The following is a 26700-nucleotide window of genomic DNA, read 5'->3' on the forward strand; positions in this document are numbered from 1 at the left end:
CCGTGTCTGTAGAAGACTCCAGCCCCTTTGGCACTCCTGGATCTTCATCCTCACCCAGCACCAAAACCCAGTCCCCTGGAACCTCTTCCTTCTTCTCCACTGCAAACAGCACAAACCCCACCCGGCCCCACTCCTCCCCCAATCTACCCTGCAGTGCCAAAGGCCAGCCCGGGTAAGATGGTTTCCATTAATAAACACACCGTGGCTGCTTTGTGTAAGGTAGAGCTTAGCTCTGGTCAGTCCATGAACTGTGTTGGAATTAGTCTATTGTTGAGTTCTTTCTTTTCTGAGTATGGTTATGCTTATTATTTAGCACGTGGAGTAGCAGGAGCTGGCACGGGCGGGGGAAAGGCTGCTTCCGTGGCTTCCAGAACCTCATGATCTCCGACAGCATCATGAGCTTTGTCGAGTTCGTGGAGCTCTTCAAGTCATTCAGGTGCCGCAGTTTACCTGCTTCAGATCTTCTCACGAACGAGCTGTTGGTTCACTGAGCCCATGTTTGAGACGTGATAGATAACAGCTGTATAGGTGATGTTCTTTGAGTTGATGTTCTCCATGTTTTGCAGTATCCGGAGTCGGAAGGACCTGAAGGAGCTGTTTGACATGTATGCTGTGCCCTGCAGTCGATCCGGCCCAGACTCGGTGCCTCTGTACACTACGCTGAGAATTGATGACAAAATAACAGGACTTCAGCCGGACCTAGGTGTGTGCAGCCTTCCTTATCAGATTTTATAAACATCTTGTGCTTCACTGATTGGTCGTCCACATAAAAAAATCCTACAGAGTAAAAAAGAATGCGGTGCTTTTTATGGTTTGGTTAATTGAGCCATTAATGGTTCCCGCAGACCTGCTGACCCGCAATGGCTCTGACCTCGGCCTGTTCATTCGCACTCGCCAGCAAATGTCGGAAAACCAGAAGCAGATTTCAGATGCCATCGCCGCTGCTAGCATCGTGACCAACGGCACAGGCGTGGAGCACTCCTCCCTGGGCGTGCTGGGCCTCGCCATCCCACAGCTGAACGACTTCCTGGTAAACTGCCAGCGTGAGCACCTGACCTACGACGAGATCTTGAGCATCATTCAGGTGAGTCTGTCTTATGATGAAGTGTAAATTTAGTTGTCTGGAAGTTTTGCGTAGTGCACTGTGGGAACGCTTGTTTGATTTAAAATGGTTCAAGTTTTCTCATTTTGTTGTTGGCAACATTAACGCACAGTTAACAGGCTGGCTAACTAGCCAACCTTTAGACACTAAGACAGCTTAACACTTGCCAGCATGCTATGCATTAATAACCTTGCTTGCATTGTTCTAGTTGTGGTTGGCAGTTAGCTAACAATCTTTTACCATTCGAAAATAGCATAACATCTGATAGAAACACATGGGTGGAATTACAAGTCGAATGTGTTTTCATTCTAGAAATTCGAGCCTTCGTCGAGTATGCGTCAGATGGGCTGGATGTCCTTTGAAGGCTTTGCCAGGTTTGTTACTCGTCTGTTCAGCTCCCATGATTTCACTGAGCTCTCTTCTGCACCTCATGACAGAATTTGAACTAGTCAAGTAGCAGAGTGCAAATCAACAACAGCAACAAGAATATTTGGGAAACACGCTGTAGCGAGGTGGAAGCTAAATGAAGATTCGACAACCCACCCACCCTATTACTTATATTTGTATTAATGTTCATATTTTAGGTTCCTGATGGACAAAGACAACTTCGCCTCTAAAAACGAGGAGTCTCAAGTGAACATGGACGAGCTGCAGTACCCGCTGTCCTACTACTACATGGAATCATCACACAACACGTACCTCACCGGCCACCAGCTGAAAGGAGAATCATCAGTGGAACTTTACAGTCAGGTCAGACAGCTCTGCTATCGGCCCGCTGGGCGCCGGACATGTCATGGGTGACCGTGTGCAGCTCCCACTTACTGTAACGTCTTCTTTCTTCAGGTGCTGTTGCAGGGATGTAGGAGCGTAGAGTTGGACTGCTGGGACGGGGACGACGGCATGCCTGTCATTTACCACGGGCACACGCTTACCACCAAAATCCCTTTCAAGGTCTGTTTTGGAGAACATAAGCATTTGCCTGTTTGCTAAAACTCTTCAGTTCTCAAGCTTACTAACAATCCTTAATTCTTTCCCACAGGATGTGGTGGAGGCCATCAACCGTGCTGCCTTCGTAAACGCTGAGATGCCAGTGATTTTGTCCATTGAGAACCACTGCTCTTTGCCTCAGCAGCGCAAGATGGCCGACATATTCAAGGTGCACTTTTCTTTCACAGCTTTTCCTTTTCCTCAACTGTTGACTCCTACATGGCCTAAACATTTTTGCATTGGGATTTTTGGTGCCTGTTTGTCAACTGAAGGCGGTGTTTGGAGACAAGCTGGTGACCAAGTTCCTCTTTGAAAGTGATTTCTCGGATGACCCGTGGCTTCCTTCTCCTTGGCAGCTCAGGGGCAAGATTCTTCTCAAGAACAAGAAGCTTAAGGCTCATCAGGCCCCTGTAGACATTTTAAAGCAGAAGGTGGGTGAGGTGCTTAGAAAATTTCATCCTGGTGCTTCCACTTGTAGATTTCTTGGCTGTTTTCAGTGTTTTGAAATCATCCTGTATTTAATTAATAATAATTGCTAGCTTTTATAATAAATTGCTTTGATTTCCCAGGCACTTCAGCTAGCACACATGCAAGCACAAGCTAACAACGGTGGACTTGCTTCCAGCTCTCCAGGCAACAATGAAGAAGAAGAGGAAGAGGATGACGAGTACGACTATGACTACGAGTCTCTGTCTGATGGTAAGTCTTGGTTTTATACCTTAATGAAAAGTGTTTTGAGGGGGACATGCTGGACGTTAAGAATCGAATAACCATTTCTTTTTCCAAGCACAAATGTTTCATCCTGCCTTTTCCTCCTTTCTCTTATCATCTCTCTTCTGTTAGCTGACGTCCTCAATGCTTCCACTGCCTCTTATAGCCAGGAAGGTAAACCAAGCGTTTGTGAGAGTGTCTTCGTTGAGATTTGTGTGTATGCGCATGCTGCTTGATCCTGCATAAAACTTTAAATGCCAGAAGCTTGTGTTCTGTGATTCGGTCAGTTTTATTTTGTGAAGGTGTAACGCGTAGGTAGGTACAACTGACCTGAACGGAACTGATCCAAAGAAGAATGTTGCCTCTGCGTGTTTGTGTTTTGTCTAATGGCTAAAGCAGTGTTGTGACTACGGGGGAAAAAATGGCTGGTGTGGCGTGTAAACATCGAGCTCTCCTTCTCCCCGTTCCCTCCGTCCGCAGACTTTTGAAAACGATGTGACCTTGCTAGCGGCACTGGCTCATCGGAGGAAAAAGAAACAAAGCCATCTGGTTTCTCAGGCCCTGCCGTGCTCCGTCTCTGAAAAAGAGACAAGGGATTCTTTCCCTTCGCTTTGCCCGTTCCCATTCAGCACACCCCAGGGACTCGAGCATCGTGGAGTCAGATCACGAGAAGATGCAAGGGGTGGACAAAATAACAGAAACCAAAAACAATAAGTAACAACAATATGTACAGTGTATCACAAAAGTGAGTACACCCCTCACATTTCTGCAGATATTTAAGTATATCTTTTCATGGGACAACACTGACAAAATGACACTTTGACACAATGAAAAGTAGTCTGTGTGCAGCTTATATAACAGTGTAAATTTATTCTTCCCTCAAAATAACTCAATATACAGCCATTAATGTCTAAACCACCGGCAACAAAAGTGAGTACACCCCTAAGAGACTACACCCCTAAATGTCCAAATTGAGCACTGCTTGTCATTTTCCCTCCAAAATGTCATGTGATTTGTTAGTGTTACTAGGTCTCAGGTGTGCATAGTGAGCAGGTGTGTTCAATTTAGTAGTACAGCTCTCACACTCTCTCATACTGGTCACTGAAAGTTCCAACATGGCACCTCATGGCAAAGAACTCTCTGAGGATCTTAAAAGACGAATTGTTGCGCTACATGAAGATGGCCAAGGCTACAAGAAGATTGCCAACACCCTGAAACTGAGCTGCAGCACAGTGGCCAAGATCATCCAGCGTTTTAAAAGAGCAGGGTCCACTCAGAACAGACCTCGCGTTGGTCGTCCAAAGAAGCTGAGTGCATGTGCTCAGCGTCACATCCAACTGCTGTCTTTGAACGATAGGCGCAGGAGTGCTGTCAGCATTGCTGCAGAGATTGAAAAGGTGGGGGGTCAGCCTGTCAGTGCTCAGACCATACGCCGCACACTACATCAAATTGGTCTGCATGGCTGTCACCCCAGAAGGAAGACTCTTCTGAAGTCTCTACACAAGAAAGCCCACAAACAGTTTGCTGAAGACATGTCAACAAAGGACATGGATTACTGGAACCATGTCCTATGGTCTGATGAGACCAAGATTAATTTGTTTGGTTCAGATGGTCTCAAGCATGTGTGGCGGCAATCAGGTGAGGAGTACAAAGATAAGTGTGTCATGCCTACAGTCAAGCATGGTGGTGGGAATGCCATGGTCTGGGGCTGCATGAGTGCAGCAGGTGTTGGGGAGTTACATTTCATTGAGGGACACATGAACTCCAATATGTACTGTGAAATACTGAAGCAGAGCATGATCCCCTCCCTCCGGAAACTGGGTCGCAGGGCAGTGTTCCAGCATGATAATGACCCCAAACACACCTCTAAGACGACCACTGCTTTATTGAAGAGGCTGAGGGTAAAGGTGATGGACTGGCCAAGCATGTCTCCAGACCTAAACCCAATAGAACATCTTTGGGGCATCCTCAAGCGGAAGGTGGAGGAGCGCAAAGTCTCGAATATCCGCCAGCTCCGTGATGTCGTCATGGAGGAGTGGAAAAGCATTCCAGTGGCAACCTGTGAAGCTCGGGTAAACTCCATGCCCAGGAGAGTTAAGGCAGTTCTGGGAAATAATGGTGGCCACACAAAATATTGACACTTCAGGAACTTTCACTAAGGGGTGTACTCACTTTTGTTGCCGGTGGTTTAGACATTAATGGCTGTATATTGAGTTATTTTGAGGGAAGAATAAATTTACACTGTTATATAAGCTGCACACAGACTACTTTTCATTGTGTCAAAGTATCATTTTGTCAGTGTTGTCCCATGAAAAGATAAACTTAAATATCTGCAGAAATGTGAGGGGTGTACTCACTTTTGTGATACACTGTAGATGGTTGTGGAACTATATGGACAAAAGTATTGGGACGCCCCTTTTAATTATTGAATTTACATGTTTTAGCCACAATTTATATCAGGTGCAAGAGATCAGTTATATAAAGATAACGATATGCTTCTAACTTTGTTTTTCATTTGATTTTCAACTGGGATGTTCAGCCAGCTCATGGTCAGGTGTCCAAGTACTTTTGGCCATAGTGTATAAGGAATGTTAGTATAAGGAGGTCATTTTTTTACAAAAACTCATGTTACAATGTGCTTATATTCCTAAAGAATTATGGCCCCATATCTACTGGAAAATGACTCGAGTGGGTTGATGAACACCAGGATCTAGTCAGAGACTTTCCATGACTCTCCGGACTCAAAATATAAAGAAAAGAAACGATTAACAGACTGAAACGTAAAACCTGACATGCCATAAATGACACAAATACGTGCTGAAGGTGGCATTAAATCCAGATAAAATTAGTTATGGATTAGTGATGGTTATTAGTGATGGATATTAGCTAGCATTAGCTCCTGGTACTCAGAGGTAAAATCTCTGCAGGTGTTTGATTAAATTAGTTATATTATACGACGCCTCCGTACTTCCACTCCTCGACACACTGTTTTTACACACATTACAAGTACCTGTTTTGCTTTTTGGCGTTTTCTGACTAAAATAACTTAAATAAACGACATTTTAAATAAACCATCGGCTAATGATAAACTGCTCCATCAGAGACCGTTGCCGCGGGTTCTGAGTCTGAGTAAAATGTGGAATGGAATCTGGATCGGTGACTGTGTCTCATGTTAATGTTATAATACGTTAGAGCGGGCGGGCTAATGGTTCAGCGCAAGCTGCGGACTGGAATTGGATCGGCACTGGGTCGGAAAAGTGAATTAATGGACGTTAATACGGGACCCGATTTCGATACTGGATCGGATGTGATCTATAATTTATAAAACACATACTGTGAGTTAGACCTATGAAGGGATGAATAACTGTTTTCATCCCTACACAGTTTATTTATGACTTCTATAAAAGCGTTCCACGAGAAAACAAAGCTGTTTTTGTCCCTACTGTGCATTAGTTTTACATATTACATATGTTTCTGTAATTTTGTCCACCCATGAAGCTTCTCTGTTTGCTTTTACATTTTGTTTCTGCTTTGCTGGCATCCCTACATTATAAAGTTGCCTTGAAGCCACCATTGCTTGTGTCTGTACTTTGCATTTTTTATAAGCACGTGGCTCAAACTAACAGCTCACATTTTAAATCCACAGATAACATCCTGGAGGATAAACCCGAGGGAAAGTCGTCGAGCGAGAAGCTTCAGTACGAGTCCAACGACGAGATGCCGAAAAGGTTTAAGAAGTCTGGGAGTAAAGTGAAGGTAGGGTCGGGCTTCCATCAAGCACTGTTCAGTCCAGTGTGGCTGACGTTTAGGTGATGTGTTACGTCCTGTTCCTCTGTGTTCATGCAGATGTTTGACATGGAGCTCGGCGAGGAGTTTTATCTGCCGCAGAATGAGAAGGAGAGCAGGCAGATCGCTCAGGAACTTTCCGACCTCGTCATTTACTGCCAGGCTATCAAATTCCCAGGTAGTTGCAAAGAAATGAGTTTTAATATTTGCCATTGTAAGCAGTTACACATTCAACATCTATAGGAATTAAAGCTTTGTGCAGAATATAGGGGCTGAGATGATTATGGGACAGTTTGTGACTTAGTGTTCACTTGGAAAATGTTCCTGCTGCGTTCAGGAAACTTCTGGCTTCTCTTGTGTGCACTGTGCTCCTCTCGGGGGACGAGTTTCGGTTATTAAGACAATTGTACTGATAGGGATGAATAATATGTCTGCTACGGCTTTGTAGCTTTTTATTAATGAGTTGTTTTGTAATTTTGTCCATGAGAAAGTACACTAACCCACTATATCTAAGATCTGTGGATCCAGAGTTGGACTCTCTGGCCGTTCGGCCGTCTGCACGGGCATGTTCTGAATTAGGTGAATGGAAATATCATGCTGAAGGGGCCATGCCCTTAATCCTGTACCCTGACTCTTCTGTGTGTGTGTTTGTGTGGGAACCAGGTTTCTCCACCCCTTCCTCATCAGGCTCTAATAAAGGCAAGGAGCGTAAGAGTCGGAAGTCCATCTTTGGCAACGCGCCAGTCCGTGGGAGCCCCGGCGAGCCGGTGACGCTGGTGCGAGGTTCGGGGAAAGGTACGGCCACGCTGCACGACTCGCACAGAAATCGGAACACCCACCAAGAGCGCCCCTGGGAAAAGGTCGCTTCGGTTTTCCAGCCTTTTAAAAGTTCCCCGAAAGCACATAAAAACGCCTTTTCTCCCAGCATGCTTCAGGAAGTGGCTCTTGGCACGAGTAAACACAGAGAGAGGAATTTCAGGGCAGCTGATATATTTTGGGTATTAGCTTCTTTCTGTGATCTGTGTGTGTTTGACACACAGTGGGAAGACGTACTGGAGAGAACCTCTTGACCTTCCAAGTGCTGACACAAGTCCTCAGCCTGTGATGTCGAGCTTTTTATTTATTGCCTCTATAATCAAATGGATTTTAGCACTCACAGCTTTGAAACTCATCCTTTATTTATTTTGTTCAAATTATTGTTTGTTTTTTTCTGGTTTAAATTGTGTGAGTGTGTGGAAACCCAACATTGGCAGGTAAATAGAAGCGGTGCAGATTGGACATGTGTCAGAAGGGGCATGTCAGGCTTGATCAGATTGGGGGTTGTCCAAGCGGCAGGGGATTCACAGTTGGGAATTGTAAATGACTAAATTGGAAGATAATTCCAGAACAAAAAAAATAAATATGTTGTCACCTGCTTGAGTTACCGGACTGGTCATTAATTACCTCCACTTTGATACAAAATTAATGTTAATATGAAGATCACAGCTATGTTGGGTTTCCTTTAGCTGGTGTGGATGGCACCCGGGCAAGCTGGGAGGAGCAGACGGTGCCAGCAGCGAGCGCGGCGCCCTCACTGAGTGCCATTATTCGTACGCCCAAGTGCTACCACATCTCTTCTGTGAATGAGAACGCTGCTAAGCGCCTGTGCCGGCGATACTCCACCAAACTGATCGGGCACACGGAGCGCCAGCTGCTACGCACCTACCCCGCCGCTACACGCATCGACTCGACCAACCCAAACCCTCTAAGCTTCTGGCTGCACGGCATCCAACTGGTCGCCCTCAACTACCAGACCGATGGTTAGTGGCCTTCACACTGTTTACTCGCTGGCATAGATCGTTTACTTTCTGAGTGCCATTATCAATAAAACCCAATGGTTTTGTAATTGGCTATATCTCGATTCTTCTCTCTGCAGACCTGCCCATGCAGTTAAACTCGGCCTTGTTTGAGGCGAACGGTCACTGTGGCTTCGTTCTGAAACCCCCGGTGTTGTGGGATCGTTCCTGCCCCCTGTACCAGCAGTTCAGTCCACTGGAGCGAGACCTGGAACACATGAGTCCTGCTCACTACTCCCTCACCGTAAGAGAATAAAAACATTCTATTATTATGACTTGGATGAGTAAAAACAAGAAGTAGCTCCGAAGGGGCTCACAAACCTTTTCTCGTCTACTCTGTTTTCCAGGTGGTATCTGGGCAGAACGTGTGCCCGGCCAATAGCAGCGGCAGCCCGTGTGTGGAGCTGGAGGTGCTGGGACTGCCAGTCGATGCCTGCCACTTTCGTAGCAAGCCCATTCATCGTAACACGCTCAACCCCATGTGGAACGAGAGCTTCACCTTCCAGGTTCACTTCGAGGACCTGACCTTCGTGCGCCTGGCTGTGGTGGAGAACAACAGCTCGCAGGTCACGGCCCAGAGGATCCTGCCCCTGAAGGCCCTCAAACCCGGTCAGAAATCTTCTCAGCTCGACCACAACACGCTTGTATCTGAGATCAATGCCATAAGTGTTTGTACTTGTAATGCAAGTGAAGTCATTCCTCCTTCTACACTATGAGCAGTTATGTTGGTGGTAATGATGACGATGATGTTTGCTTTTTAGGCTACAGACACCTTCAGCTACGCAACCAGCACAACGAGCCCCTGGAGGTCTCCAGCCTCTTCCTGTTTAGCCGCCGAACAGAGGAGACCCCTGATGGAGGAGCACGGCTCGCCTCTGTGGTAAGAACCCACATTATATCCAACACATTTAAATTTAGGTTCCGATTCCCAAATCTGGCAAGCCTGGCTGGTCCGAGGGTGGGAATTCTGGAGAGGATTTCTCATAACTGCTGCAGTTACGCCCTCTGCTGGCTGATCGATGGCTCTGCACCGAGACGGGGGATAATGGAGATTGATGCGTGATTCTCCATGCGTGATACGGATCTTTGTATGAACCCTGGTACAGGTGAAAAGAAGCGGTACTGCACACGTGTCGAAGGGGGTGTGTTAGTGTTAGTCATGACCCTCCTCGGTCAAGAGTGGAGGTCTGCAGTGGTAGGGGAATCGGATATGACTAGATAGGGAGGAAAAATACTTAAAACAAAGATCATCTTAGACTTGCTTGAAGGTCCCTGCTGCACCAGTTCCTGAATTCCTGGAATGTTTGTAGTGGTTTTGTTGGTGTTATTATGGTGATGCTGGGTAGATAACGGTCAGTTTAGATGAAGTAAGCGCCCCGGAGCTGAGGAACATCTACAGGAAACAGGAGAGCATGCCAAAGCAAAACATGTCAGGAGCAGTTCTGATGTTTTTCCAGCTTTGGAATGTGACTCACCCCCCCATAAGTGCAGGACACTGTTTTAATATAAACAGGAAACCATACAGGTCTGTGTGGCGTGTTTGCTCCCCTGGCAGTGCCACGCTTCCCTCGGTCTGTGAGACAGTGTTTGGAATCCGTGTGCCACTCAGGAGGTGTTTCTGATTCCCTGTTATTACAGGTTTCTCTCGCTAAATGGTTTTATGATGTTACACGATGAAAACTGACCAACCCGTTATGTAAACATGTTTTTTTGTATTATTATTGCTGTATTACAACAGGAAAAGTACAGAAAGTTGCCACTGTTGGACCCCTGAGCAAGGCCCTTAGCCCTCAATTGCTTGAATTGTTTTAGTCATAATTGTAAGTCAGCTAAAAGTCGCAAATGTAAACGTAAAGTTATTTCCACTTTATTCAGTCATTTAAATGCATTTCCCTCACAATTTATTCATATCCAATTCCCCAATGGTATTTCCACTTCTGACCAACACGTGAGCCTCCTCCAACACGACCGCTTCTTTTCACCTGCACCAGCCAAATTCATATGGAGATCTGAATAGTGCATAGAGAGTCACGCACTGATCTCTGTTATGCCTCGTCTCTGTGCAACGCCATCGATCAGCCAGCAGGGGGAGTATTTACAGCAGTTATAAAGATGATTATACTTTTTATTTATGGGACATATTCACTGAACGTGTTGCGCTGTTACCTGACCTCACTATGTGTAGCGTGTTCAGTTTAATGTTTCTTAAACTTAAAAAGCAGAGCGAATCAGAAGCTGCTGAGATGTTAAACCTGCACGTTCAAGCCAATATCTACACATTTGTTTTAATAATTTAATCTTATTTGCTCATTTAGATGTTTTTAAATGAATTCTCCTAAGATTGAAGAAAACTGTTGCTGTATTTATTCAGTTGTTCAGCACGGAGGAGAAACGAGCAGCCCGGCAGCACAAGGTGACGGTGCACGGAGCTCCAGGACCTGAACCTTTCACTGTGGTCAGCGTGAGAGAACACACCTCTGCAAAACAGCTCCTCAGTGTGGTGAGTGCCAGCGCAAACGCAAACGAAGCCAGGTCGTCTGATAAATGTTTGGACCAAATCGAACGTTTTCTCTTCTCCAGCTGGTTCCTGACGCCTCCCCTGACTACATCCTGGTTGAGGAGAAGATACCGTGCTCAAAGGAGAAGAACGATGCTAAGAAAGTCTCTCAGCAGCGCCCCCTGCTGTCTGACGAGAGGGTGCTCAGAACAGTGAGCGGCTGGCATCCTGAGCAGGGCTACGTGGGCCGAATACTTCTCAAAACCAAAGAAGAGGTGAAAGATTTCAGAAATATCCCCTTTTTTACCACCAGTACAGACTTGACGTAGCCACGCTTAGGGTGCATGATCAAAGTCAAACGTTGTAATATTTATTTTAAATAATTTAATATTGAGTAAGTCCTCTATGTACAAACCTTTAACTAGCGAACTTTTAAAGATGTAAACGTCAGTGTCCGTCTTTTTACATTTGTTTAAATCAGTGCAGAATTCAAACTAACTGGATTGCAGCAAGTAAGATCAGTTCCTGTCTCGCCTCGCATTCGCTAGCTGCTCCATTTTCTAAAGCTAAGATGATGTGTGTGCGTATTCGATAGCTTGGTAGCACTAAACAGCGCAATTGGCTGACAGAAAACAATGGAAATGAAATAAAAATACTTTTTAAATGCATTTTCTTCTTTTCAAATCACTTTGTTTTCCGTATAAGTCGAGGGTCAGGGTGTGAGGAGGGTCGTCAGCTCACCAAAGAGAACGACTGGCTGTTTCACTAGTGTAGCCTAACATATAACATAGTCTAGTGGAAATGGAACTGGCACGATATGCTGGATCAGTAAATATTATTTTTTATTTATCCATTTCCTCACCACTTTTTCAAGTTAAGATTTTAGATTTTTATTTATTATAAACTTTATTTCAAGTACAAAGACGAATCATCTCGATGGATAACTTCATTAGCATACAGCGCTAACAACAGCTCTGGATGCATTCGCAAGCCCAACAAATCGAGCCCTTGGAACAGAACTGGTTGGGATGTCGAGGATTCGCTGTATTATACCAATGAGAACTATAAATAAAATGATTAAATTGATAAATAAAGGTTTATTTTTATTTAAACGTTACTGCAGAAGATCGTTACAGTAGTTTACCTCAGCTGTGGGATTTGTTTGCCTTTTCCTCCCCCTGCTGGCTGTTCAGAGAACTGCACCATGGTGTATCGTGATCATTTTGTGATCGTTCTGTGCAAAATGTGGCTGTAAACAGCACAAAAATGCTGTAATTGTTGTTAAATTGTTAAAAATAATAAAATAATAACCTTTTACCTTCTGTACAGCAGCTAAACAAGTCATGCAAGTCATTCTTTCTGCATTTGCTGTGTTTTTCACACTTGCAAGCCTCACACTTAATATGCTGCTTACAGTCACGAGTGTGAGTCTGATTTTATGTCTGTATTCCAAACATCATTAATGCTACCTAGTGTGTAACTATACCACTGGTAGTGCACTTATTATAAATACTATTTAGTACAGTTTGGAACACAGCCTGTTTTATATGCTGCCTTGTTTCAAGCTCTTCCTTCAGGACGCATAGATCAGCTTTAGGAGCCACCGTTCAGCCAAAATCCCTCACAGATTTCCCCAGACTTACCTTATTAGAGATATTAGAGCTTAATTAATAAAGATCTGTTCCTGTCTGGCTGCTTGTGGTGTAATTAATGAACGTTTGTGTATCGGCAGAATTTGAACGAGAAGAACGCAGAGATGGAAAGACCAGAGGAGGAGAACACTGCTGTAGGAGAAGACAGTGTGTTCTTCGTGCAGGTCCATGATGTTTCTCCAGAACAACCTCGTACGGTCATTAAAGCTCCACGCTACAGCACCGCACAGGACGTCATCCAGCAGGTCGGGAACCGGAAGAACTAATGCTTATGTGTGCGTCTGGGTGGCGCAGGGGTAAAACATGATATCCGGGCACCTACACGGACTTAATTGGCTCGTCTGAGGGAGCGAGGGTTGTAGGGATTCCTCATAAGTGCTGCAGTTACGCCCTCTGCTGGCTGATCAATGGCACTGCTTAGAGACGGGGGATAATAGAGATTGGTGTATGACGGATCTTTGTATGAACCTGCCTGGTGCAGGTGAAAAGAAGTGGTTGGTGCTGCACACATGTCAGAAGGGGCGTGTGTTAGTCACAACCCTCTTCCTTCAGAAGGAGAGGTGGAATATGATCTGGGAATTCCATACGACTTTGGAAGGGTGCTTTAAAAAAAAAGGGTTATTAAAGGCACTTAATATTGATTTGCAGTCTAGACCTCCAGATTATTGGAATCTTTCAATAATATTATGTACTGTAGATGGTAAAAAGGTAAAACTGACCCACTGATTATCTAACCCATCATTTCTGATCACAGGCTCTAAGCAAAGCAAAATACTCACTCAGCATCCTGAGCAACCCCCACCCCACCGACTACGTCCTGGTGGAGGAGGTGGGCCGCGAGGCTCCCGGCAAGAAGTCGTCCTCGACCAAACCCACTCAGCGTGTCCTGCTGGACCATGAGTGTGTGTTCCAGGCCCAGAGCCGGTGGAAGGGTCCCGGAAAGTTCATCCTCAAACTGAAGGAGCAGGTACGTGGCGAATACGAGACCAGACTGATGAACGCGTTCCTGTTACATCCGGCTCCTGCAGAACGTCTAACCGAATTAACCCCGACCTGCTGTCTGTTACATGTCACGTTACTCTGTGTGTGTGTGTGTGTTGCAGATGGGTCGCGAGGACAAGCGCAAGTGCGTGTCGTTCGCCAGCGAGCTGCGGAAGCTGACGGGCCGCAGTCGCAGCGTGACGATGAACGGGCCCGGCTCGAGCGAGACGGCTCACAGTAAGGAGGAGCGCAGCGTTGTGCCTCTGCCCGACGTTTTGGACTGAACCGCACGCTCACCGACCTGTGTGTGTGTGTGTGTTTGTGTGTGCAGTGCATGGAGTCTCGGCCAGGTAGATGCAGAACCCCATAAACATTTCCTCCTACAGTCCAAAAATGATTGAAAGATTTACGTTTTGTATTTTGCAGTTATGACTGAATGCAGTTCCAGCATTTGAGAATTAAGGGTCTTGCTCAGGGGTGCAGATTAGCAATAGTGGGGCTTGAACTGGCAACCCTCTGATTAATTAGTAATTGTATGCCCACAACTAATGAACGTATGTACCAGATAGGTGTTCCTAATAAACTGGCTGATTGTTGTACTTTGCTTTAATTTGTAAACAAAGGCTTATAATAAACAAACACTATGGGGCCAAAAGAATTTGGACGCCTCAAAAACAAACTGTATTAAAACAGAGTGCCATCTGTGTGACCCTTTCAGCTAGAACAACAGACGCTCTTCTGTCTGCGTATGGGAATTTGTGCCCTGGAATTAACACATCACAGATTCTTTTTACCGCCTTTTACTAAACGTCCCAACTTTTACTGAAATGCTGTTTGTAATGCTGACCTTATTTTAATCTCTGATGATTAAATGCTTTGCTCTGTGTTCACCTAACGTTGTGTTTCTTATCAAAACGAACACAAAACTGACGGCGCTGTTCGATATTCCGTCTCTCCGAAGGTTCTCTCTTGTCGTCGGGACTGAAGGCGTTGGCGGCCGAGGGCTGGCTGGGGCCCCTGACCCCTCGGACCCCCTCCACATGGCCCCTCTCCCTGCTGTGGAACTGGAAGCTGCACAAGTGAGTCTGAATTCCGGAGCGTCCCGACCTCCCACCAAGCCTCGCACATGGGCCTCGACGGCACGACCTCGTGCATCATGGGAGATGTAGCATTAGCCGGTTAGCGCCGGTAGCTGAAGGACACAGAGGGTCACATGGGTCGCCGGAGCTGCCTCGTGCTCACGAGTCCTTTCAGCTTGTGAAAGTCGAGCTGCCGTTCTGCACTGTTACGTGTTTGCACATTCGGTCGCCGCAGACTCTGGTACTGTCGGATTTAAACGACATTTGTATTTATTTTGTATTTATAGTCTTTTCTAAAGCGTAGCGTCCTTCACCTGGCTGTCGTGAAGACTTCAGTCCACAACGCGCCGTGATTTATTTATGAAGGTCGCTGCAGCGTTACAGAATTTCTTCATATTTATCTTTTTAATTCCTGTGTTTTTAATGAACGACCACAGAACCTTTAAAACTTGAGGCATTTTAAACAAAGGGATCCAGTTTCGCTCTGAAAGTTGGTTCAGGAACTCATTTTGTTTACGTGTTTATAATGAAGAGAATTTATTTTATATTGACGTGTTATTAATTGCTTTGCAGTCACATTCTAAACCTGCATTCCCATCGTTTACCATCAAAATTCTATCGAACCACCGAGAGGTGACCAATTAAAAACAAACCTGACCTGACAATCAACACTAGTTTATTTTAGTATTTTTACTATTAACCAAATCCTATTAATTAATACTAATTAATTGGGTTTTTTGTGTGCTGGGTGTTGACATGAAAACGAAGCACCCAGAACTCATTTAAGTTGATATTTAGCCTGAAAGTGGAGTTAAACAAATGAAATTCGACATGATAAACATTCAGGTGGCGTGTATTAAGTATTTTAATATTATTTCTCCTGGTCAGGGTCTCAGAAGGCCCAGTTCCATCGAGAAACAGAAATACCCTGGACAGGGCGTCAATCGCTCATTATGCACAGCTGAGATTCGAACCCGGTTATCAGCACCACCCGAGCGCCTTTTATAGTATTAATTATAATTAAAATAATAATAAATATTAATAAATTAATAATAATAATAAATATTTTATTTAGCTGCCCTAAACATAGTAATTAATGCACTTCATCACCTGTACAGGATCTCCAGTCATTTCCATTCGCGCAGACTCAGTTCTTTCTCCCTGTGCTTGCAGCCTCGTGGTGTAAAAGTGCATCAGTAGCTTTAACTTTCTTTAACTTTCCAGTAAATAATTCTATAAATTTAATCGCTTGTATTTTTGATTTGCACCGTCGTGTTTTCGTTTATTTGGGAAATGTCTGACTCTCGATCTTTCCTCTGAAAATGTTGATTTTATTATTTTTAGCATGTTGCACAAACCTTTCTGATAAAGCACTGGCACTTCAGGTCCTCTTGACTTTATTCAGTTAAATTAAGGATGCAGTTAAATGTTCTTTTATTGTACGTTTATCTTTCTGACCTCCTCTGCACACGTAGAGACGTGAAGTCGTTTTATTTGTAATATCGTGCTCTTATTGACTCTTATTTTCTGTACAGTGGATCTATTCTGCTTTTGCTTTTTTCCTCCTAACTCTTCACTTGACTTAACTGTATTATTATTATTATTATTGTTATTTATTTAATAGCCCGGGTCGGCTCTCTGTGTGTTCTCTTGTATATAATTATAGTTTATTTACAGTACAGTTTATCTATTAAAGTCTGGTGTTTAATTTATTTTGGAGGGTGTAAATAAATGTATGTAGCTCATTCAGTACCGGTGTACATCGTTTATACTTTTATATTTTAAAATAAAAGAATTTATTGGTTTTGTTTTTAAGCTCTTGATGATCTCTGTATTGTTCTCTGTAAGAACGTCAGTGTTCAGCACTTTTTTCTTCTCGTGTTTAGGGGTTTTGTTGGTCTCTTGTGACCTTGATGTGACTACTGTGGAGGACGTTTTATCAATTTAACAATAAAAATAAACCTTGCAGAAGAAAACGTCTGGATTTGTTTAATTTATTTGTATTCATTTACTCTGAGAGGGTTTATCTTCCTCTGTAGGAACTATGTATACATGGATGTATGGATTAATGTATTGGATGGGTGATTGTGTGTATGGATGGATGAATGTGTGTGTGTTATGTATGAATGAATGTATGGATGACTGTATGTGTGTATGTATGAATGTTTATATGAATGGATGAATGTATGTTTGTGTGTATGTATAAATATATGAATGTATGATGTATGTATGATGTATGTATGTATAGATAAGTAAATGAATGAATGAATGTATGCATATATAGACGTATGGATGAATGTATTTGTGTTTATATGGATGAATGTATGTGTGTGTGTATGTATGTATATATGAATGAATGTATGGATTAATAAATGTAGGGATGAATGTATGTATGTGTGTTTATATGGATGGATGAATGTATGATGTAAGTATGTATGTATAGATAAGTAAATGAATGAATGTATGTATGCATATATGGACGTTTACATGAATGTATGTGTGTTTATATGGATGGATAAATGTGTGTATGGATTATTAAATGTGTGTATGGATGTATGTATAGATAAGTGAATGAATGAATGTGTGTATGTATGCATATGTATACGTATGTGTACATGAATGTATGTGTGTATAGATGAATGGTTATATGGACGGATGAATGTATGTATGGATAAATAAATAGATGTATGTTTGAATGTATGGATAGATGAATGAATGAATGAATATATGTATGGCTGAATGTTTGTATAGACGTATGGATAGATGAATGTATGTATGGACGGATGCATGAATGAATGTAGATATGAATGTATACAAGTATATATGTATAAAAGAATGAATTTATGGATGTATTAATGAATGTATGAATTTATTTAAGTATGAATGTATGTATGGCTGCATTTACAGCCCCAAATCAGGAGAAGTTTGGACAGTATTAAACATGGTAATAATAACGCACACAGTGTTTCGTTTATTTCCTTTTTTATTTGTCTGCTGACAGGATGAAGCTGAGATTTTCTGTCTGGTCGACTTTATTTCTTTTATTAATAAATGATTTAAAGAAGTTGGGAGGGTAAAGCATTTACCCCTCTGTATCATCCCTGTTCTTAGAGGACGTTCAGCACCGAGCGATGACGTGTTTCCGTTATTTTGTCCCGTTCTCCACCTGAGCTTTTTACCTTCGGGGTGAATCGGCAGGGCATGAGTTCAATCTAAATAAACGTCCGCCGGGGTCTCCGTGTTTATAATGAAGAGTTTTTAACAGCGGCTGAATAAAACAGTGAAGGTTTTTATTTGTGTGTGTGTACGGAGTCACGCCGGCGCCAGGTGAGCGGCGAAGTCCAGCGGTGAGCCGTCGCCCCGCCCGAGAGCCGCGTCCATCTGCTGCTTCAGCCCCGGATCCAGGAAGGCATCACCGATGGTGAAACGTTCCTGCAACACAGAGGTACGTGATGGAGCTGAACCAGGTGAACGTATCCGGCGTTTGTTTTCGTTTAGGGTGGGGTGGGGTGGGGTGTGTGTCCGTACCTTCTTTCTTGATGACGATGCTGCAACCGGTGGGTTAAAGGTCATGTCCTTTACACTGTAATCTTCAAAGAGCTGCACCGGTGATCTACAGGGCGATGATGGTATAGAAATGTATACAATCACTACAGTATTTCAGGATATATATATTATGATCAGGAGAGGGGGTTGAGGGCGTACCTTCTGCTTAATTCTAAGCTGAGAGCACCAAATCCTTCACTTGGAGCTCCAACCAAGAGATGAGAGGCGAATTTCCTCACCATGGGGTGGTAATGTCTCTGCAACACACACACACACACGTTGGTTCCACACAAGCACCGATTTTTGATATTGGGGTGGAAAAGCGCCCAACCGGTCAGGATTTGGGCACCAGCGCCGTCACCTTACCTTAAGCGTGTGCAGCTCCCATAAGCAGGTACTCTGTGGGTGGCAGTACTCGGGCTCGTCCAGCTCGGGCAGGTACACGCCGCTGCCCTGCATGTCGTTATCCAGCAGGATGTCACACTTAGGGAACGTCTGAACGGGAACACAAACAAAGGTCAGTGGTTAAGGTACTGGACTAGTAATTAGGAAGGTTGCCGGTTCAAGTCCCACCAAAGGTGTCCAAACTACAATCATTTGCGGCCCATCATTAATCACTCAACTGTTAGTAATCAGGAGCTCTGTTATACTTTTATTTCTTTCATTACAGAGAGTCTGTAGCCCCGTGGTTGTGAATTTTCACTCCGTTTGACCCCCAACAAGAAAGGTTTGGACACCCGTGTGATGGATCGACGCCCGTCTGGTCTTTTCCCACCCGGCAGATTAGTGGCCGACTCTGTCTGCTGCAGGCACTGTCAATCGTGACCACTAGGGGGCGCCTACATATAGATTTGAATAGAAGTCGCCACAGCTCCATGCTTAGTATGAGAGTCACCCCGCCCACTCACGTGCACTAGCGCTCGGTTAGCCGCCAGGATGCCCACGCCGGCGTCGGGCACGACGTGCAGGGCGAGCGTGTTGAGCCTCTTAACGAAGGCGAGCGCTCTGTTCAGCGTGACCTGCTTCCTGCGTTTGCTCAGCATCACGTCCACACACTGCAGCGCGATGGACGTGTCCTCGTTCGACGCTCCTGCCACACACACACACACACACACACACACACACACACACACACACACACCGCTCGTTAACACACTGCACACACACAGAGAGCAGATTAACACAGACCCAGGGGCCCGGGGCCACGCTTACCCGCGTGCAGCGTCAGCAGGGTTCTGTACAGGTGGGTGTAGAAGTTCAGGGGGTCGATGTTTAACACTTCGCCTGGAGGAAACACAACAGAGCGAAAGAGGGTCAGTCGGTCCAGAGGAGAAAATAATGAATAATGACGCCTGGCGTGGAAGAAGAGAGCGAACCAGCGCGTACCTTGACCTGAGAGAATGTGGAAGGCGGTCAGGATGCAGTGGAGACTCTCACGGTACGACAAATCCTACACACACACACACACACACACACAGATAAGCCATTTCGGAACAGATAAGAGTCTGAATAATACAAACCTGCTCTGTTGGACTGTAGTGCAGCTCTGTTTTGTACAAACAATTCGAATTTGGTCACGTTTAATGTTTGATTTACATTTTCTGGCTTATTTTCTATTTAAATGATCCTTTAAGACCTGCAAGCTGAGAAAATTAATAATAATGAAATAAACTTGTACAACAGCGCCGCCTTGTGGAGGCTTTATGTTACAACCACAGAGAGTGAGATGCATTGTTCATGCTAAAAAACGCTTGAAAACCTTCACTTTAGGTCACTCGAGCAGGATGAAGGTTCCTGTCCAGTCTGGTTCCTCTTAAGGTTCCTCGATTGTAATACTTGGGGAGTTTTTCCAGCCTCTGCCGCCCTAAATTCTGTAAAGCTGCTTTAAGACAGAATCTGTTTGCTTTGAAAATGTCTACTGGAAAAAACATTATACAAATAAATAGTCCAATATTATACGGACACAGATTAACGTTAATAATTACGACTCCTTCATGATTGAAAGGTTTATCTGACCTGATTTATTTACTGTTATTAAGAAACGTGTCGATAAGGCGTCGATAAAACTCACTCCAGACGTGATTAATCCATGAAGAACCGACAGCAGATCGTCAAAAAACTCCAGATTAATAAGATGAGCGAACCTGAAAGAGAAAATCCCCCACCATTAGAAACATTTAGACGTAAACAGAAGGAAACAGTTGTACAGAGCACCGGGGGGGGGGGGGGGGGGGGGGGGTCACTTACTTTGCGAGCCCTTCTAAAACGCAGGGGAGCAGGGCGGACTTCTGAGCTTTCTTCAGGATCCTGAAGTACATGAGGAACACCATGTTCAGGGTCTCGGTGTGCTGGGAGGGCAGAAAGGAACGGGGGGGGGGGGGGGGGGGTCACTTTTCCTGCATCCTTGTGGACCTCTCTCGCTTTTTTGTTGATTTATTGATTCTATCACTGCATGGAACGATTAATAAGCTCCAGTACAACCAAACATCCTAAAACTCACTAGTTTGATCTTCTTGTCTTTACTCTCGGACGCCTCGGCCTCCAGCAGCTCTTTCTGCAGCTTCTCTTCAGCTTTCCTCCACTGCGGGGGGCAGAAAAACCATCAGCTTTAAAAATAACAGAGAACCACGCGAACTGAGGTGAGTCCAGTAGGTGGCGCCGAACCTTGCGCTGCATCCTGGACAGGTTTTTCTTCTTCTCTTGGAAGTTCATGGTCTTCTGCTTGGGCGTCAGGTCCTCCGTGTCTCTCTTCATTTCTACTTCCTTTATCCTCAGACAGAGTAACGTCTTCATCACCTGAAACGCACACAGGGGACAGCAGTGGTCAGTAGAGTGTGCGACTCTCCGTGCGCGATACGGATCTCCGTATGAACCCGACCGGTGCAGAGCAAACGTTTAAAACACGCTTTAATAACTGAGCGTCCATCGCTAATAGAAACGAAAGACGTACCTCAGGTTTGACGTTGTAGTTCCGGCCCTTGACCATGCCTGAGATGACCCTCACCGTGGCCAGTGAGGCCTGACCCAGCTTGTCCTGCCTCAGGAGCTTCTTGACGGCCTCACAGCACATTTCAGACACCTGAGGACACATCGGCGGGAGGGTTACGGTTCCAGGACTATCAACGTCAGGATGTTGATTAGATGTGGATCTGACGGTGTGTGTGAGGGTGAGGGATCTATTAGATGTCGATCTGATGGAGGTTCCTCGAGGAACTTTGATAGGAACCATGAAGTACAGTATTTGGTTAGAAGTATTTGGAAGCCTGACCATTAGCTTGTCGGATCGTTTCAGCTAGAACAACAGTCGTGTGTGTGTGTGTGGGAATTTGTACATGTGTACGGCTGGGCACTGATCGATCAGTCGGTGTTCCGGTTCATCCCGGAGCTGCTGATTGAGGCTGAGCTCAGAACCGAGCTTTTCTTCATATCTTTACAGAGCGGGAGAGGACCTTCCCTAAACTGTTACTGCACAGTTGGAATTTGTAGGACTTGCCTTTCTGCAGGGTTCGCTCATGAGCGCCACCACCACCACGATGATGTTGTTGTGGAAGTTGAAGTGCGATAGCGCCACCAGCAGCTCACACATGCACCTGATGGCCACCTCAGCCAGACCCTTATAGGAGGCCAGAGACACGGCCCGGCTGCCCTTCAGCTTCTTCTGCTTCCAGTCTGTGGAGGAACAGGAAGAGGGACAGGGTCAGCACCGCTCGTCAGCGCTCGGCGTCCCGGACCGCCCGGCGTCTCCGTACCCTTGATGGTCTGCTCCAGATTCTCCAGGAAGAATTTATACTGGCTGACGAGTCCCTCCTCGAACTCTCGCAACTGCTGCGTCTCTTTCTTCACCTGGAACACGACACAGAGGCGTGAGGTGATAACAAACACACCTTCTGACGGACGCCCCGGGTGAGGCGGAGCCGGCGGAGCCGACGGAGCGTACCTTGGTGTTCTTCTCCTCCTCGGTCAGCGGGCGGATCCTGTATGAGGGCACGATGTCTTTAAAGATCTCCATGAGCGAGACCATGACCAGCTTCCGGACCGTGACGGCCACGCAGGGGTCCGTCTCCATCAGCATGGCCCTCAGCTCCTTCAGCTTCTTAATCTGATCAGAGAATCAAAGCTCGTGTCCAGTGCGGCTACGAATCAAATTTTAACCCTATAATTATTATTATTAAATAATGCTGCTGTATCAGAATTATACTGAACTTATAACCTAGTGCCAGGCTGTAGGACCTAAAGTTGGGTCACAACGTGATAAACCCATCAGAAATCACAGATTCTGATCTCACAGAGAGCTGTACGGCACACGGAGTCAGGCTACGCTATGGGCAAATGCACCCACTCGATCCTGCCAGCAGAGGGCGTGCCGTGACAGGACTGCTGAGATTCGAACCCCTCACTCCACCCTCCGCATGTCTGACCCCAAACAACCACCGACACATTAAACATCTATAAAACCAGCCCGGGGTTTAGCACGCACACATAGCTCAGCACAAGCGCATTTCGGGCAAGAACTCATGCGCATCTTACGTTGGAATCGGGATCGGCCAGGACGGCTGACCCCAGGCTGGCGATCCGCAGCTTCCTCTCCATCAGCTTCTGCGAGCGAAGCTTCATCTGCTCCTCAGGGCTCAGCGACAGGAAGCTGGGAGCTTCATCTGCATCTAAAAGATATAAAAATTACATTAAAACAGTCTCAGCTCTGCTACCGGGCGCCCCCTAGTGGGCACCTGTACAGGTGTGGAGGAACGTGGAGATCAGCGCGTGACTCTCCATGAGCAAGACCGACCTCACGTGCCGATCAACCGAAGTACGGGGGGATGAGAAGGGGTCGGTGGAGCGCACACGTGTCTGATGGAAGGCATGTCACCCTCCGTACGCCATCTGGGTCTCCAGCAGAGGAAGAGGAACGGGATATGACTAAACTGCAGACCTCACCTTGCTCTGAATCATCTTGATCCTTAAGTTCCTCTTCATCGTTCTCCTCCTCTTCCTCCTCCTCTTTCTTCACCACTGAAAACCAAAATCATTTCATCATCATGATCTCCACGAGTTGAACAGACAGACGTTACCAGCAGCAGTGAGGATGGACGAGGGTGGATTAGTGGTTCTCACCAGGTTTCTCCATGGTCTGTGGGATGAGCCCTCGTTTGTCCTTGATGGGGAGCAGATGAACCACCTCCTTCTCCTCCTCCTGCTGCTTCATTTTTCGGGGAACCTTCTCGTACTTCTCCAGCACCTGGTCCGACTTGCGCTTCTTGGCGTGAACTGGAGCGCTGAGACAAAGGCGGAAAGTCCCAAGATTTACGTTTGTACCGCCAGGACGAGGTGCTGACCCAAAAGTTAGGGTTAGTTAACACGTATGACCGGGCAGGGGGTCAAACGGACCTAATGGAACCAGTTCCTAATTAATACTGGGCGTTTGAGTGGCATCGATCTGGTGGAACATCTGAGAAAGGGAGGTTAACTCGGGTGTTTAACTCAGTGCTGCTGCAGCAACAGCGGCCTCTGGTGGCCGGCCGAGGAACTGCACAGACGGCAGTGCGCGACTCTCAGTGCATAACAGCAATAAAAAATATTAAATATTAAAAAAATTACATAAAAAGCTCTAATTATTAATTAGTCATGTATTTACTGATAAAAATGTCTGCTTATGGTGACGAAGCAATGAGTGATTTACCAAAAAAACTAACAATATCCTTGCTTAGCAGCACATACTTTAAAATTAATTAATTGTATTTATTTACTTATTGACTTATTAGGATTTTAACGTCATGTTTTACACACTTTGGTTACATTCATGACAGGGACGGTAGTTACGGACAATTTAGTTGCCTCAGTTTATCTGACTGTATGTTTTTGGACTGTGGGAGGAAACCGGAGCACCCGGAGGAAACCCATACAGACACTCACAGGGAGAACGTGCAAACCACACTTCACCCGGGAATCGAACCCAGGACCTTCCTGCCGTGAGGCGCCAGTGCTACCCACCGCCCCCCCATGCCGCCGCATTAGATCGGCATCAGTGAAACCATGGCAACGGAAGCGTCAGTAAGAAGATGACGGGCCATACCAGGAGGACAGGTCCCTGGTGATGAAGGACGCCCTTTTAGCCGCCATGGATCTGATCTGCTCCAGGTCGTCCTCCTCCATCATGTCTGTGGGCAGCGACTCCAGGAATTCCTCCTCATCCTCTTCCTCCCCTGCGCATCAAACGATCCGACAATTAGAAAACACTAAATGCACTAAATGATCAAAAGTATGTGGACACCCCAAAAATCTGTGTAAAAAATTACTATACGATTCTTAAAGACGATTACACTGCGCCATCTACAGGCCATTCGTGGTATTACTGGTTACACATTATAACTTTTAGCTCATTTTACTACCTCTATGTACTATGTTTACACCTCAATGTACACCCTTGGTCACACCCAGACTGTGTCTGCACGACAGAACCGGGATTTAAACCCACAACCTTCCAGGTGATTCCTCAGAGCTCCACACTAGGTTGCAACTGAGCCACGACTATTGGATTAAAGTCATGCATACTCGTCCAGTACCTTCACAGTTACATGTATAATTATGATATAAAATATAAATATCCCGGTTATGTGACCCAGTATGAGATGGAGCTGCAGTATGACGCAGAGGTTAAACCATCACGGCTGAGTTCAGCGCGGCAGATTAACCAGACCCGCTCACCCGCTTTCTTATGGTAACGCTCTAGTGGTTTCAGCGTCCGGTGCGAGACGTCGCCGATGGCCTGGCGGAGCTTCCTCTGCTCCTTGCGTTGTTTCTTTGCTTTGTTCTGCTGCCTGAACTGTTGATTCTTTAGCTTGTTCTCCAGCTTCACGCTGCTGGTTTTGAGGAGCTTGCGGAAGCTGGGCGTCTTCTTCTTCTTCTGTTTCTGTAAACGGTTTAACGGCGATAAACAAAAAACAGCAAAGACAAAAAATTAAACACTTTTATTTAGTCGAGATCTCAGCCCTGCTAACGGCCGGCCGTGACTGGCTGTGTCTGAGGGAGGGAGGGAGGGCGAGGCGAAGGGATTCGTGAGTTAGGTACGAACCTGCAAACCATCTAAAGCTTACAGGTTCCTCACACACACACTTAACACCATCAATCTTAAGTGGTATTATACACACACACACACTTAACGCTATCACTCTATTGTACTATACACACACACACACACACACACACACACCCTAAACAATCATACTATAGTATTGCACACACACACTTAACACTATCACTCTATTGTACTATACACACACACACACACACACACACACACACCCTAAACAATCATACTATAGTATTGCACACACACACACACACACACACGTAACACCATCAATCTTAAGTGGTATTATATATACACACACAACACCATGAGTCTATGGTGCTACACACACACACACACACACTTAACACTATAAGTCTATGGTACTACACACACACACACACAAACACTTAACACTATAAGTCTATGGTACTACACACACACACACACACACATCCTAAACAATCATACTATAGTATTGCGCACACACTTCACACGATCAGTCTATGGGACTACACACACACACATAACACTAAGTCTATGGTACTACACACACACACCCTAAACAATCATACTATAGAATTGCGCGCACACACACACACTTAACACGATCAGTCTATGGTACTACACACACACACTAAACACAGTCAGTGTATTGGGACTACACACACACACACACACACACACACACACACACACACACACACACACACACACACACACACACACACACACACACACACACACACACACACACAGAGATGTGTACAGATGTAGTTAGATCGGTATGTAGACTTGAATGCTGCATGTTAGTTGTGTGTATTTATTAATATAAACAGTATATTAGTAATTAAGTGTATTATTGATACTCACCGCTCCCATGGTGCTAATAAATCTGCTTCAGCAGTGAAACCAGAGTCACTTTATTAATAATATAAACTCTTCTTTAACTACAGAGCAAATTCCCCGAAACACACGTGTGTTCACCCACAGGAAGCACCCACTGATCCACGAGTCACTAAAGAATCGACTCGCTTACACGACTCTTCCAAAGTGAGTCGATTCGCCAGCACACGTATACGGATGAGTTCTATTTTATTTAAAAACGTTACAATATTTTTATTATATAATGTGTTTTATTAGCAGTTTTATTTGTTTGTAAATAATAAAGTCCAGGATTGAACTACCTGTGTGTATGGCTTCGTTTTTTTTTTTAATGTACACATCTTTTTTAATATGCAATATCGTTTCATATTTACCTAAACAGCACAACATGTTGATAAATTAAGCACAGTTAGTGGTTTGTGGACAATGTGGCGATTATAAAACGTAAACAATAATTATAAAATGTTCACATCAGACTGAAACTCGATGTTCGGTTCATTTAAACAGATAGTTCAGATGAACCGATTCTAGAATATGACTCAAAAAGCCGGTTACCAACAGGAAGCAGAAACA

At 45.1% G+C, this 26700-nt stretch overlaps 2 protein-coding genes across 2 annotated transcripts in view; one reads left to right on the top strand and one right to left on the bottom strand.

Annotated features, from left to right (window-relative positions):
* plce1 (phospholipase C, epsilon 1) overlaps nucleotides 1–16606 on the top strand; it is a 46827-nt gene extending 30221 nt beyond the window's left edge. The window contains exons 11-34 of the mRNA XM_063003370.1: nucleotides 13–172; nucleotides 314–436; nucleotides 567–703; nucleotides 846–1084; nucleotides 1415–1476; nucleotides 1687–1852; nucleotides 1946–2053; nucleotides 2142–2258; nucleotides 2362–2520; nucleotides 2659–2788; nucleotides 2933–2974; nucleotides 6447–6556; nucleotides 6647–6764; nucleotides 7250–7381; nucleotides 8092–8385; nucleotides 8502–8665; nucleotides 8769–9030; nucleotides 9183–9301; nucleotides 10793–10921; nucleotides 11002–11193; nucleotides 12651–12815; nucleotides 13325–13537; nucleotides 13674–13901; nucleotides 14513–16606. Coding sequence (XP_062859440.1) covers nucleotides 13–172; nucleotides 314–436; nucleotides 567–703; nucleotides 846–1084; nucleotides 1415–1476; nucleotides 1687–1852; nucleotides 1946–2053; nucleotides 2142–2258; nucleotides 2362–2520; nucleotides 2659–2788; nucleotides 2933–2974; nucleotides 6447–6556; nucleotides 6647–6764; nucleotides 7250–7381; nucleotides 8092–8385; nucleotides 8502–8665; nucleotides 8769–9030; nucleotides 9183–9301; nucleotides 10793–10921; nucleotides 11002–11193; nucleotides 12651–12815; nucleotides 13325–13537; nucleotides 13674–13835 — 3503 coding nt within the window. The 3' untranslated portion in view covers nucleotides 13836–13901; nucleotides 14513–16606. The remainder of the gene's footprint in view (nucleotides 1–12; nucleotides 173–313; nucleotides 437–566; nucleotides 704–845; nucleotides 1085–1414; nucleotides 1477–1686; nucleotides 1853–1945; nucleotides 2054–2141; nucleotides 2259–2361; nucleotides 2521–2658; nucleotides 2789–2932; nucleotides 2975–6446; nucleotides 6557–6646; nucleotides 6765–7249; nucleotides 7382–8091; nucleotides 8386–8501; nucleotides 8666–8768; nucleotides 9031–9182; nucleotides 9302–10792; nucleotides 10922–11001; nucleotides 11194–12650; nucleotides 12816–13324; nucleotides 13538–13673; nucleotides 13902–14512) is intronic.
* A 989-nt stretch (nucleotides 16607–17595) lies between these two features.
* noc3l (NOC3-like DNA replication regulator) lies at nucleotides 17596–26249 on the bottom strand. Its single transcript, XM_063002628.1, has 21 exons — nucleotides 26116–26249; nucleotides 24879–25083; nucleotides 24247–24376; nucleotides 23289–23449; nucleotides 23112–23186; nucleotides 22704–22837; nucleotides 22114–22275; nucleotides 21926–22019; nucleotides 21670–21845; nucleotides 21127–21255; nucleotides 20841–20972; nucleotides 20677–20757; nucleotides 20424–20524; nucleotides 20248–20320; nucleotides 19563–19626; nucleotides 19389–19460; nucleotides 19085–19266; nucleotides 18543–18671; nucleotides 18336–18433; nucleotides 18159–18243; nucleotides 17596–18062 (listed from the first exon to the last, which is right to left on the bottom strand). Exons 1-21 carry the CDS (start codon nucleotides 26122–26124, stop codon nucleotides 17943–17945), a joined length of 2412 nt encoding a protein of 803 aa, XP_062858698.1. The 5' UTR covers nucleotides 26125–26249; the 3' UTR covers nucleotides 17596–17942.
* Between the last annotated feature and the right edge of the window lie 451 nt (nucleotides 26250–26700).

The sequence above is a fragment of the Trichomycterus rosablanca genome, chromosome 10, assembly GCF_030014385.1.
Source record: "Trichomycterus rosablanca isolate fTriRos1 chromosome 10, fTriRos1.hap1, whole genome shotgun sequence".
In the NCBI taxonomy this organism is placed as follows: Eukaryota; Metazoa; Chordata; class Actinopteri; order Siluriformes; family Trichomycteridae; genus Trichomycterus; species Trichomycterus rosablanca.

Bases quoted from the DNA above. Each gene is read 5' to 3' on its own strand.
- noc3l (XM_063002628.1), bottom strand. The intron at 20,525-20,676 runs GTGAGTTTTAGG...CTGCCCTCCCAG, and splicing joins AAGACAAGAAGATCAAACTA to CACACCGAGACCCTGAACAT. The intron at 18,672-19,084 runs GTGAGTGGGCGG...GTTCCCGTTCAG, and splicing joins CTAACCGAGCGCTAGTGCAC to ACGTTCCCTAAGTGTGACAT.